The sequence below is a fragment of the Condylura cristata genome, unplaced genomic scaffold (assembly GCF_000260355.1).
Source record: "Condylura cristata isolate star-nosed mole 26May11 unplaced genomic scaffold, ConCri1.0 scaffold00001, whole genome shotgun sequence".
NCBI lineage: Eukaryota > Metazoa > Chordata > Mammalia > Eulipotyphla > Talpidae > Condylura > Condylura cristata.
The window spans coordinates 45,986,665-45,999,164 of record NW_004567102.1 but is presented as its reverse complement, the minus strand read 5'-3'; the positions used below and the strand labels follow the sequence as shown (position 1 = coordinate 45,999,164).

The 12,500-nt window shown below is 35.1% G+C and overlaps 1 protein-coding gene across 1 annotated transcript in view; it reads left to right on the top strand.

Annotated features, from left to right (window-relative positions):
* The window catches only part of ASCC3 (activating signal cointegrator 1 complex subunit 3), a 232,059-nt gene that overhangs the window by 195,217 nt on the left and 24,342 nt on the right, over window positions 1–12,500 (top strand). The window contains exon 37 of the mRNA XM_004673727.2: window positions 8,483–8,707. Within this exon, the coding sequence (XP_004673784.1) occupies window positions 8,483–8,707 (225 nt within the window). The remainder of the gene's footprint in view (window positions 1–8,482; window positions 8,708–12,500) is intronic.

Here is a 12,500-nt window from a genome sequence, read left to right as displayed (position 1 = left end):
CTACACCAGAAAGGAAATAACTAATTTATGTATAAATATACACATTCAAACATCAGTCCCTTGTTTAAATATTTTCACTAAAGAAAAAGCCAAAGTGTACTTTAAGTATTTAATAAACTTTTTATTTTAGCAAATCTAAAAGTTAGCAGTATTGTTGACATATTTAAGAGCCACAGGTACATGTAAGACATAATACATTTTGTGTAAAGCTACTGTAATCCTAAATGAACCCAAATGCCGGCTAGTCACTGGGAGATATCTCAGCAATACAGATTTACCAGGTAGTTCTTAGGAAAACAAACCAGTTAACTTAGTGATGCAGTGGTATGAATAAACCATATGTGTACATATATCCCAAGTAAATTAAAAGCAGTGAAAAAATTCAAACTAAATGTAGTAGCAGCCGTATTTTTTTTTTTAATGTGGAGTAGCTGAGTCTATGGCATTTGTAGAATAGATTGAGGTTTATAATGAAAAGGGAAACAAAATGAAAACTATTGAGTGAACAGCAGTGCCCATTTGATGTGATTATGAAAGATGTTTCTTTATTCTGTTTTTTCTTTTGCAATCTAAAAACAGTAGCAGGGGGTTGCAAGCAGAGTTCATCCTAGGTTGTCAATCACTGTCATTTAACATTTGCAAGGGACGATGTCTTTATTCAAGGACAGCTGGGCAAATCAGAGACATAGATTTGCAGTTAGTAGCCTGTCCAGCCTACACTAAATAAACAAGGACAGGGCAGACAAACCAGCCTCTCACATAAAAATATAATGGACTCCACTGACCTCATTGCCCTCCATTCAGCTTCAATCCCAATTGCATAAAAGCTTCACTGCCCACTTTCAATTTCCTTTAATTACCTACATGATGTAGATAAGAAAATGAACCTCACTTAGAGTCAGTGATCACACACAGGAAATTAACTAGACAAGTTGTTTAAAATCAGAAGAGTAATTTGGAGGTAGAGTGTCCTACTGAAGAAGTACTAGAAAGATTTTTGTTTGCTTGTTTGTTTTTGAACAGAGATTTTGATTATTTTACTAGTCTCTGCTAATCCTAGGATTGCTATGTTTCTAATCAATCTGAGGGGAAAAATCTCCTTCGTAAGTATTCTGAAACACCCAGAATAAAATACTTGAAGGAAGCAAGAGCTAAGTAAAGTGGTGAAAAAAACATGTCACATTCTAAAGAACTGAGGAAAATTGTGAACTGGAATTCCAGGAGTGAATGATCATGGTTTTCACAGGATGGTCTGGCAGAGTAATTGAGGATTAAATAGCAGTTGTCCTCTGTCAGTCTTCATTTTAAATCTGTTTCTCAAGTCTATAATCAAACAATAAAAAAAAAAGAGCTAAAAATGATATTTTTAGTCTAGTATAGGTGATCTAAAATCAGTATTTCTCTGCTTAATTCTTGTGGTTTTTAATCATTGGATTGTAATTAGAAAATACTACAGAATTTCAGAGTATTATAACTGTCTATAATACTTTTTTCTTCAAAAGGGTCCTACCAGCCATATAATATAAATAATTTGTTTCCCTCTGTATTTCCACAGTATTTTGAGTAGTTAACAAGGCACACTAAAAAGAACACATTTCTTTATCACACACTGATATGCTCACTGTTGTGAGCATTTAATTAATATGGATTTAAAAGAAACTTGATGATTGAAAACTAAAGCCCACAGTATCAAATCTGTAGTTCAAGAATATATAATTCCTAAATATTTTATCGTTAAATTGAGTGTTTCTTATATGAGTAGAACATTGTCTCTCAAAGAATCATTATTTTCTCTAACATGATCACATAAAAATTGTATGATTACATAGATATAATGAATGTCCAACTACTAAAACAATCTTATTTTTGCAAAAATTATATTTTTCCATGTGAGTTAAATAAATGTCATTTTAGATGGTGAAGTATAATTACATAATTGTTAACATGGACTTAGAACAGAAAACTTGGAGCAAAATTCAAATAGTTAAACTTTAAACCTCAGTTACCATTGCATAGTATCAGAAGTAGGGATTATTGTAATGAAGCCTAACTTTTACAAACAAGTCTTACATTTTTAAGTGTTTCGTGAACACTGTCATGTTGGATTTTCATACCAAATCCCAAATTAAGAAATTTGGGGCTTAGGGAGAATTCAGTAACTCACAGAAGGTCACATACCTTGTAAAGGGCAAAGATGAAAATCCACCTGTTGCCTCAGTTCCCAGATCCACTGTTCAAACTACCACCTCACACTATATCACACCCCTCAAACCTGTAACACTGCTAAGGGGGTAAATTACTTACCACATTCTTTGGATTTCCCCTGTAACTCAAACACTGGAAGAAGAAAAGAAGGTATCCTCAAAGAAAGAAATAGCTTTTACTAAGATTTCAGTTAATTATGGATAATTTTAACTATAGAAACTATTATTGATTTCGATAATAGTTTACAAATCAAGTATCAAGACCTTTGAAGATCTCAGATACATTGCTAGTGTCAAATTTAATTGTGAAAGAGACTTCTTAATGTAAGTAAATATTTCTGAATAAGAGTCAGTGTCCCTTTTCAATTTTTGTACCTCCCCTCATAATACCCAGTTGTCATTTTACATTTATTTGTGGTCAATTTTGATAAAGGTCTTCCTCCTCCAGATGATTATAAAGCTTTGTAGGAGTAAGTCATGTCTCTGTTTTTGTTCACCCTCTGTATACCCAAAAGTAATTTATACTAAATAAATAGTTGGCAAACACATGGCTCAGTTCTCCAAAGACGTTTCCATTGTGGATTTAAAGTATATAGTATTCTACAGAGAAAGAAGGAACCATTAGTTTAGGAAGATTGCTTTATTGCAATAAGAAGAGGCATCAGTGAAATTATACTTTTTGTAAGGTTACTTTCTTTAGATAATATACATTAAAGATCTGAGAGTCCTTACTGGACTCTACTGCAGAACATTTTTTCCAACTTAAAATGTACTCAGCTGTTAGCAGACTCATTTGATACTGATACTGCTGGCAGTGAGCAATTCACAATCCTAGCAAAGCAGAGGATTAAAGTAGTAAGTCAGGTAATTCAAGCAGGATTGGCAAGGTAAGAGCAGTGGAATCATCTCTTAACATGGAGTTTAGATTCTAATATAAGTAAATACAACATGAAGTACTAATGATCAAATTTACCTGAAAATAACCCCAAAAGTAGATTAAATATTGAGTAGCCAGCTCTGCTCAAATATTGTACCTTCTCACCAAGTTCAGTATCACTAATTTTCCCTCCAGCATTGAAACAAATCTTTGTTTCTTTAGTTTTAAACAAAATGAAGTAGTTAGCTAGGATGTCCAAGCCTTGCTTTATTTAATACATGTATGTATGTATGTATGTATGTATCTTTAGATAATAGAATTACACCACACAGGAAGATGTTCACACTTTTGGATATAGGTAGGAGCTAAGTCCTGGAAAGTGCCTAATTTACATTATGGCTTGTGCCCTCATGCACTCTGTCTCAGGAAGAGGACATAATTTATATAATCAAATTTGAACAAGATTATATTTGGAAAGTGGATTACTTAGATGATAATGGTAATTAGTATTTCCAGCCAAACTCTTTATTTTCCATACAGTAATGGTTTTATTTTAGTTGAACTTTTCATACACTCCTTAAGTCCAACCCCATTTCCTATATATTCAAAGCCTGTAGAGCCAATTCAGTTTGCTTTATTAAAATATATATATATATATATATATATATATATTAAATTTTATTCTGGTATCAGAAGGAGTTGCATTTTGTGAATTGCAGAACTCTAAATATGATTAAATGTATTAGTCTGTGAAATAGATTTTTTTTTAAGATTTAATTATGTATGCATATGGAACTGGGGTACAGGCCAGAGGTAGAGGGGCGGTGAGAGGATTCACCAGAGACAGAGTGGGGAGCAGAACAGGCAGACTAACGAAGTACACTGCTGAGAGGAGCAGCAGGCAGGCCAGCAGAGGTCTGCCGCACCTTGTGGGTCACCTCCGGGGAGGGGATCGAACTCATGCTCAAGTGGCTTTAGCTTCTTAGTGCTGTGCTTTAATCCTCTGCACCACCAGGGAGGACCCTGTAAAATAGATTTAAAGGTGATTTTTTCCTTGCTTCAGTTCCACCCTACCATCTGGATTATTCCCGGCTCTTCAAATGTATTCTGCATGCTTAGTAGAAAGGTCCTCCTCACGAAGTGTTCCTGACTTCTCTACTACTAATAGAAGCTTCATTCTCCTCCATTGTCCCTGAGGCTTAAAACTGAGACCACCCCCCTTATCTGTTTTTATAGATCTCTTCACACTATTTTATCTGCCTGGAATGCAGGTAATCTCTCTCCCTCTGTACTCTTCTACAAATTATTCTAAGCCTAGAACAAATACTACCCCTTCTGGGAAACTTTCCAATGCATCCAATTCACTTCAGTGCTCTTCTCTGAATTATGGCATTTTATTCTACACGTAAAGCAATTATTTGTTTTTCTAAGTTGTTTCCCTTAATAATGATTTTCATTTCCTTAAAGGAAATGTTTTAGATTTCTGAACCACCATCTTCCTTATCTGCTGTTTTTTATTCTCAAGCCATTTGTCAAAGCAGGATAGGTGAACAGTTGTTGCTGGGGATTTGGATGGTATCCAAACATGAGGTTGAGCTGGGAGGGGCATCAGGTGACAATGCTTCAGTCCTGAAAGTTACCTGAAATCCACAAATAACAGCACTGTCATGTATAACTGCTCCTTTTTTGACTAATGACTACCGAGACAAGAAGAAAATGCTAAAAGGACATACAAATAAGAAAACGAAATGACACATACAGGCAAAACATTATTGACTTGCTAATGTGTCAGCATACAGATTTAATATAAAAGGCCAAATAGGCCCTCCCTGGTGGCGCAGCGGGTTAAAGCACAGCACTAAGAATCTAAAGTCGCTTCCGCATGAGTTCGATTTCCGCCTGTCCCGGAGGTGACCACATGGCGTGGCAGACCTCTCCTGACCCGCCTGCTGCTCCCCTCAGCAGTGTACTTCATCAATCTTCCTGTTCTGCTCCCCACTCTGTCTCTGGTGAAGCCTCTCGCTGCCCCTGAGCCTCTGGCCTGTACCCCAGTTCTGCATGCACAAATAAATAAATCTTTAAAAAAAAAAAAGGCCAAATAGGTAAAGACAATACCCAAAATAGTGTAGAGTAGATACCATATTTTTGACTGTTACATAACAAAATAAGACCAGCGACAGTCTTGTAATATTTGTAAAATTCAGTTAAATAGTGTATTACAAATATTTGCTTAAGATATTTTTAATATACTACATTAAATTAATTGAAATTACTTTAAACAGCTTTTGGTCTCTTGGTCCAACTGTTTTGCCTCCCACTATAGGATGTTTGCATACACTGTTCCTCCAACACCCCTCTCTTCATCTAGGCAATACCTGTTCTCCTCTGTGTCTCAGCATAGTTACCTTTTCTTTTAAGATTGTTTCATGATCTTCCTCACTTGGTCAAATTCCCTGGTTAAGCTTTGTCATTTGTTACTGTATTAAATTTGCGTTATTTGATTGGTTGAATATAGGTCTTTCTTCAGATGATAGATGGATGTTCAACAAATACTTATTTAAATGAATCTCTGCCATTCAAAGTTTTGAACCAGGAATCTGCCTATTAATACAATTTGAACTTTTTATTAATATAATGACACAACCCTACATCATTGCTTTTTACTAGTACTGCTACCATGCAGTAAAGACACAGGTTTCTGAAAGTATAATTCAAGCAAGAAAAGATAAAGACATACATAGTTGGCAAGATAAAGACATACATAGTTGTTTCATATTATTGACTTTAAGAGCAAAATCTTAAGGGTTTCCATCATATAGTCTTATTTCACAGGCAAGAATCCATGAGTTCAAATGAAAAGTTATCTTGTACCTTCTCTCTTGGACCTGGCTTTAACACCCACCCATCCCACTCTAACCTCACTCTTCACTAGTGACAAATCTGCTTTTTGTCTCTTTAGTTTGCATTTTCCAGTGTTCTCTATGCTTTTTTGGCATGACTTCTCTCACTCAGCATAATTATTTTTATATTCCATGTTTTGGTGTCAACAGTTTGTTCTTTTCCTTCATGAGTAAAAACTTCATTATATTCATTGTATATACATAATATAATTTATCTATTTACCTTTTGATGTAGATTTTTTCTAATATTTTGGCCTATAAGTTACAGGAGCTATCCAATGCTGTGCACATTTCTTTGTGTGACTGACTGGTTTTTTGTCTCATAGGTATATTCCTAAGACTGGAATGGCTTAATCACATGATAGTTGAACATGTAATTTTTAAGAAAATGTGAAATTATTTTCAAAAATGATTGTAACATTTTTCTCTCCTACCACTTGTATATAAAAGCCCCCAGTTTTTCCAAATGTTTGCCAGTGTTTGTCATGTCTATCAGTAAGCTCTGAGTTTATTTTGTTGGAGTCTTTTCCATGTTTGTTCTCTCTCCTTTTTGGTTTTGAAGATTCTATGCTGTATCATCTAGCTCAGAATTTCCTTCATCAGCCATGTCCAGTCCACTAATAAGCTGATTGAAGGCATTCTTCATTTGTTACCGTGTTTTGTCTTTAGCATTTTTTCATTTTATTTTTCCTCAGTATTTTCATTTCTCTACTTTGTTCGTTATTCTTAGATGCTGTTTACTTTACCTGTTAGAGAAGCACATTAATCATGTTTGTTTTAAAATCCCAGTCTGGTGATCCAACAAACCTACCATGTCCTATTCACATGCTGGCTCTGTGTCTTTTGCCTTTTGGTATACTTGTAGTTTTTTTTCTTGATACGTGGACATAACATATTAGGTGAAAAATGATGTGCTATACATAGGCCTTTTTAATGATATAGTAGTGAGATGGGCAAGTTTTCTATAGTTCTGTGATTAGGTTTCAGTCCTTTATTGATACTTTGCCTCTGGATTATGAACTCACAGCTGTTTTTCAGGTTGCTTCTCTCCTGCTTAGACAAGACAGGATGACAAGAGTAGACTGAAGTTGTTTCTGTTCTCCCATGCACAAAGATAGAATTGTTACAGTTGGGTATTGCCCCTCCTCAAGTCACTTAGGATATGGTAATACCCCATCAGGTTAGTCTTTGGTTGACTGGGTACTCCTTAGGATAGGCCTAGATAAGAAAAGACTACTCTGGCATCTCCTTTCCTCTCTCTTCCTCTGTTGGAAACACAAGGAAGATATTTTCTTAGATTTACAGTGGATTCTGGTTGATCTCCTAGAAGTAAATTGTCCCCACCTCCCATAAATGTGTCCTGGAGGATGAGTTGCACATGCTGAGCCTCCAAGAGACCATCAAGCACAGTTCAGGATTTCTTTTCCCAACATTGGTCCTGTAGAGGTTTCCATCACAAGTCTCTGCTCTTATCCGAGACTATGTATTTGTCTTTGTCTCCAATCCCAGGAGCAGCAGTTTGGAGCTGCTGCTTGTACCTCTAAAGGACCTAAAAGAGTTCTTCATTTTTCAATCCATTTGTCTTTTTACCCATGGAGAATGCTGTGGTGTCTTCTGCCTTGTTCCATGTGGAACCAGAAATCCTAAGTTTCACATTTTGACTAATTTTTTTAAAGATTCATCTATTTATGCATACAGAACTGGGGTACAAGGCCAGAAGTGCAAGGACAGTGAGGGGATTCATCAGAGACAGAGTGGGGAGCAGAATAGGCAGACCAACGAAGTACACTGCTGAGGGGAGCAGCAGGCGAATGAGAAGGGGTCTGCCGTGCTGTGTGTATCAACACGGGGCAGGCATCGAACTCTCACTGAAGTGGCTGCGGCTAGTTTGCAGTGCTGCGCTTTAACCTGCTGCGCCACTAGGAAGGGCCTTAATTAACAATAAATTTTAAGTTAATGATCCTGCTTTTCACCCTTTTCTTCACCAATCCTATCCTCATCCCTCATTCCCCAAACCTTATTTTTTTTCTTCCACTCATCCTGAAGTTCCAAAGTAGGTAACTTTTTGCAAGAAACTTTTCTTTATCCTCTAAAATAAGTGGGTCACCAACCTGAATGGCTTATCACCCTCTTTTCTTACCACATAACTCATTAAACTTTGTGAACTTGCTTATCTGTCTTCTCTGAGGAACTTCTGGTCTCTGGTTAGGCATCATGTCCCCAGTGTTGATGATGCCTAGTAGAACTCTATTATTTTTCTTAACTATATAGATGAGCACATTCATGAATACATAAATTTCAAATACACTGCACATTACTTGCTTTTGTTTACACAATAACATTGTACAAAGCAGAATTCTAAGGGATTTGGTTATCTTACGGTTTCTCTAAACCATGTTTTGAATGTCAGAAGCTAGAGCTGGAACTAAGAATTAATTACTATATATTTGATCCATTATATTAATATATGCATCTATGTGGACTTTTTTTTTTTTTAATAGGATGCAGAAGAATACACGGATTTGCCAGTAAGACACAACGAAGATCATATGAATAGTGAACTGGCAAAATGTCTTCCCTTAGAGTCAAATCCTCATTCGTACGACAGCCCTCACACCAAAGCACATCTGCTCCTGCAGGCGCACCTCAGCCGCACCATGCTGCCCTGCCCAGATTATGACACTGATACCAAAACAGTTTTGGACCAAGCTCTCCGAGTATGTCAGGTATGAAAGTCAATTCTAACACCTACATTTTGTCCCAGTAAGTGTGCCTTTTTTTTTTTTTACTATTTTAGGATAAAATATGCTTACATCTTAAAAAATATTTATTGTAACATTGTTAAGAAAAAGCTAGTGAATCAAATTAAGAATTTTCGAAGTAAAAACAAATACCATTGCAGTAAGGTCACAATTTCCAACCTTTCATTGATTCAAAATTTAATGAAGGTAAGCTAATTGTAAGGTACTTTTCTAGGCACTAAGCATATAGTAGTGATACTCAGCAGGCCTTATGTTATAGGTTTTTGCTAAAGTTGAAGAGATTTAAGACAAAAGGTGGTAACTGGGGTTTAAACAGTCTTTTACAGAAAGCATATTGAATGCTGGTAGGTACTGTTTAGTAGTAATTTTTTTAAAGATTTATCTTTTTATGTATACAGAACTGGGATACAAGCTACAGGTGATGGGGCGGTGAAAGGATTCACCAGAAACAGGCAGTCTGATGAAGTACACTGCTGAGAGGAGCAGCGGGCAGGTCAGGAGAGGTCTGTCACGCCATGTGGTCACCTCCGGGGCAGGGATCGAACTCATGCTGAAGTAGCTTTAGCTTCTTAGTGCTGTGCTTTAACTCACTGTGCCACCAGGGAGGGCCCTGTAATATTTTTTAATGTGGTTTTCAGGAACTACTTTGCTCAGGGTGCACATAAAAAAGATTAAAGGAAGGGAGTGAGTCACAAGGCTATCTAAGACTATATTCCAAACACTAGGATAAGCTATGGGAACTTACTTGTATATATAAGGAAAATCAAGGATGCTATAGTAAAGAATGGAAAGGGTAGTTGAGTGGAAAAAGGGTGAAAATTACAGAAAAAATGTGGTCAGGGGATATGAGGGAGATTGTTAGCCATGGTAACAATAGATTTTTACTCTGAGTGAGAGGGAAGCTAGAGCACTAATGTTTATGTTGTTGTATCTGTGACTACCATGTTAATTAAAACTGAGAAATCATCATTTATTACTTCAGTTATTAAACTAATTGTGTTTAATATATTTAACATATTTTATTTATTTGCTTTTCTAAAATTTTTTAAAATAACCAATTTTTTTACTATTAGAAAAAAAACTAACTTATTCAAAGTAATAGGAATGTTTTATAAAATAAGAAAAGCACAAACTATTCAGGAATCAAAAGGGAAGTAAGGCTATAATAAACACATAAATTTTATTGACACTCTTTTGTAACTAACACATGGTTTACCTCTCTAGAAGATGATTTGCCACTCTTTATTAGTCACACTTTATAAACAAAGGTTAAAGTTCCTAAAGTTTTAGCTATGGCCGGAATACTCATTTGTGTTTCCTACAACTTTTTTTTTTTCTCTCTGACTTGTTAATGAATCCAAGGGTCAGAAATAGTTGGAAAAAACTTGCAGGAAGCATTAAATTTTTATACTTAGAAGTATACTTAGAGGTACGCATATGAATATATACATAAAATTAAAAAATGTGATCAACCCATCGATAATTTTCTTTTATGTTACTAGTTCAACAACAACTTGGAAGGCCATATAATAATAGAAATCAGCGATTTCTAAATGAGTCTTTAAATTTGTTGTAAGGGCAAAAGCCTCGGTCAGGCATTTTTAGTCTCAACTAAATATTTTTATAGGTTGTTTCTTAGGGTAAACTTTTATTTTTTAAAGATTTTTATCCTTCTACATAGCAATTATAGAGAAATACTTCTGTCTATAATTACAAAAGTATATACACCTCAAAGTAAAAAATTTAGAAAATAACACTAAAATTAAAGTTATTAAGAATTATTAAATAACATCACTCCTGTGTCTGGAATCTATTTCCTCTTTTAATTTTTTTTTTAATTTTTAGTTAAAAAAGGTAATTTTTTCATTTTGAAATGACTTCAGGCTTATGAAGTTTGTAAAATAATACAGTATTATCATGTATCCTTCCTCTATCTTCCCCCTAAAATTTGTGTCTTAACCTCAGTACAGAGCACTAATCTACAGACTTCATTTAAATTTTGTCAGTTTTATCTCTCTAGGGCCCTTTCTCTGCACCAGGTCCCACATTGCATTTAGTTGTCTATATCCTTCTTTGTTTTTCATGACCTTAGCTCTCCTAGCCAGTTATTTCATAGTACTCTGTCCCTTGGTTTGGATTTACCTCATGTTTCCTCATAATTACACTTAGTTACATATTTTTAGCAAAAATATTACAGAAATGGTGTTTCACCCTCTCATCAGGAAGGTTATTACAAAGGTGTCTCACAACTAGTGATGTTAACTTTGTACATTTATGTGGTTTCTGTAGATGTCTCCACTATGAAGTTATTGTTTTTCCTTTTGCAATTAATTGGTAACTTGTGGTAAATTTTTTGAGATTATATAAATATCCTGTTTCTCATTGTACTTTACTGTGTTATTTTTAGTATCTGTTGATGATTTTTGCCTGGAATAATTACTACTGTTGTGCTTTTTTTATTCCTGTTATTCCCTAATGTCACAAAGATCTCCACTTACTTAATTTGCATTGTTCACTTACTTACAAAAATGTAGACTCACGTTTATTTTATTCTGATACATACAATTTCATTGGTATCATTATTTTACCACTTAGATTATCTCAGGTTACCTGTTGTTCGGGCTTCTCACACCTGTTCCTGACATATCACCATTGTTTCATGAACTGGTGTTCTGGTATCTTGTAGTTTCTGTTGCCACAGCCTTGGGCAATAGAAACTTGGTTCTTTTTATCAAAAATAGTTCTAGATGCTAAGTTCTAAGTGCTGTTGGCTCCATCATTAATTAGGTGTCTTAAGATCTAAGACCCTCTCAGTAGACAAACCTAGGACATAAAAGTATATATACACAGACTTGTTTATGTGTGTATCTGCTTATGTACTTGCTTGTATGTAAAAAACATTTTTATCCATAAAAACATGAGTTGATTCTAAGTCCTGTAATTCCAGTCGAACACCAAAGAGCTCATTTTAGTCTTCCCTGTTTTATTTATAAATATTTCTCTACCTGTGACAAACCTCTCATTGATCAAAGCATATAAAACACATTTACTTATGTTGTCAGTCCTTTATACTCCTGATGTTGTTTTAGAACTATTAATCTGAAAAAAAAAGTAGACTAACTAGAATAAAATAGTTGTTTATGGCTCATTTGGAACTATAAACTGGGGAGTTCATTTCTTTTTACATTTGCACATAGAATATTTGTTCTCTCACTTTCCTTTTGCAAATTTTGGGAAACTTTGGGAAAATCTCCCACTCTGAAAATTTTGGAGCTACATAAATTCTGATTTATTGAGGGCAACAGTTTGCATCTCTGTATATGATTCAGATGTTAAGGTTACACCTCTTCAAATGTTCTTTACCACACACAAAACTATCATTGAAGCACCCCTTGGGTCCCCTTTTCCCTTTGATTTCCACCTTCTCCCTCCCATTCTGGTAGCCTCAATTTTACAGCCAGAGTTCTAGGATTTGCCATCTTGCATCATGTTGTTTTACAACCTTTAACTTCTCATCCAGCTTATTTCTCATGGCTGTACTGTATTCCTTTATAAGAAAGGTCATAGCTTATTTAATGCATCCCTTGTTGCCAGACATTGTGTGTGTAATATTCCTGTATTACAAATTAAAAACATTAGATTTATCTAAAATGTTGATTTGGATTTTCAGAAGCCAGCTGGGAAGAAACTTAACTATAAAGAGATGGTAACCACCATCGTATTCTAAATCTTCTCGTTGCTACAATTTTTTTTTTTT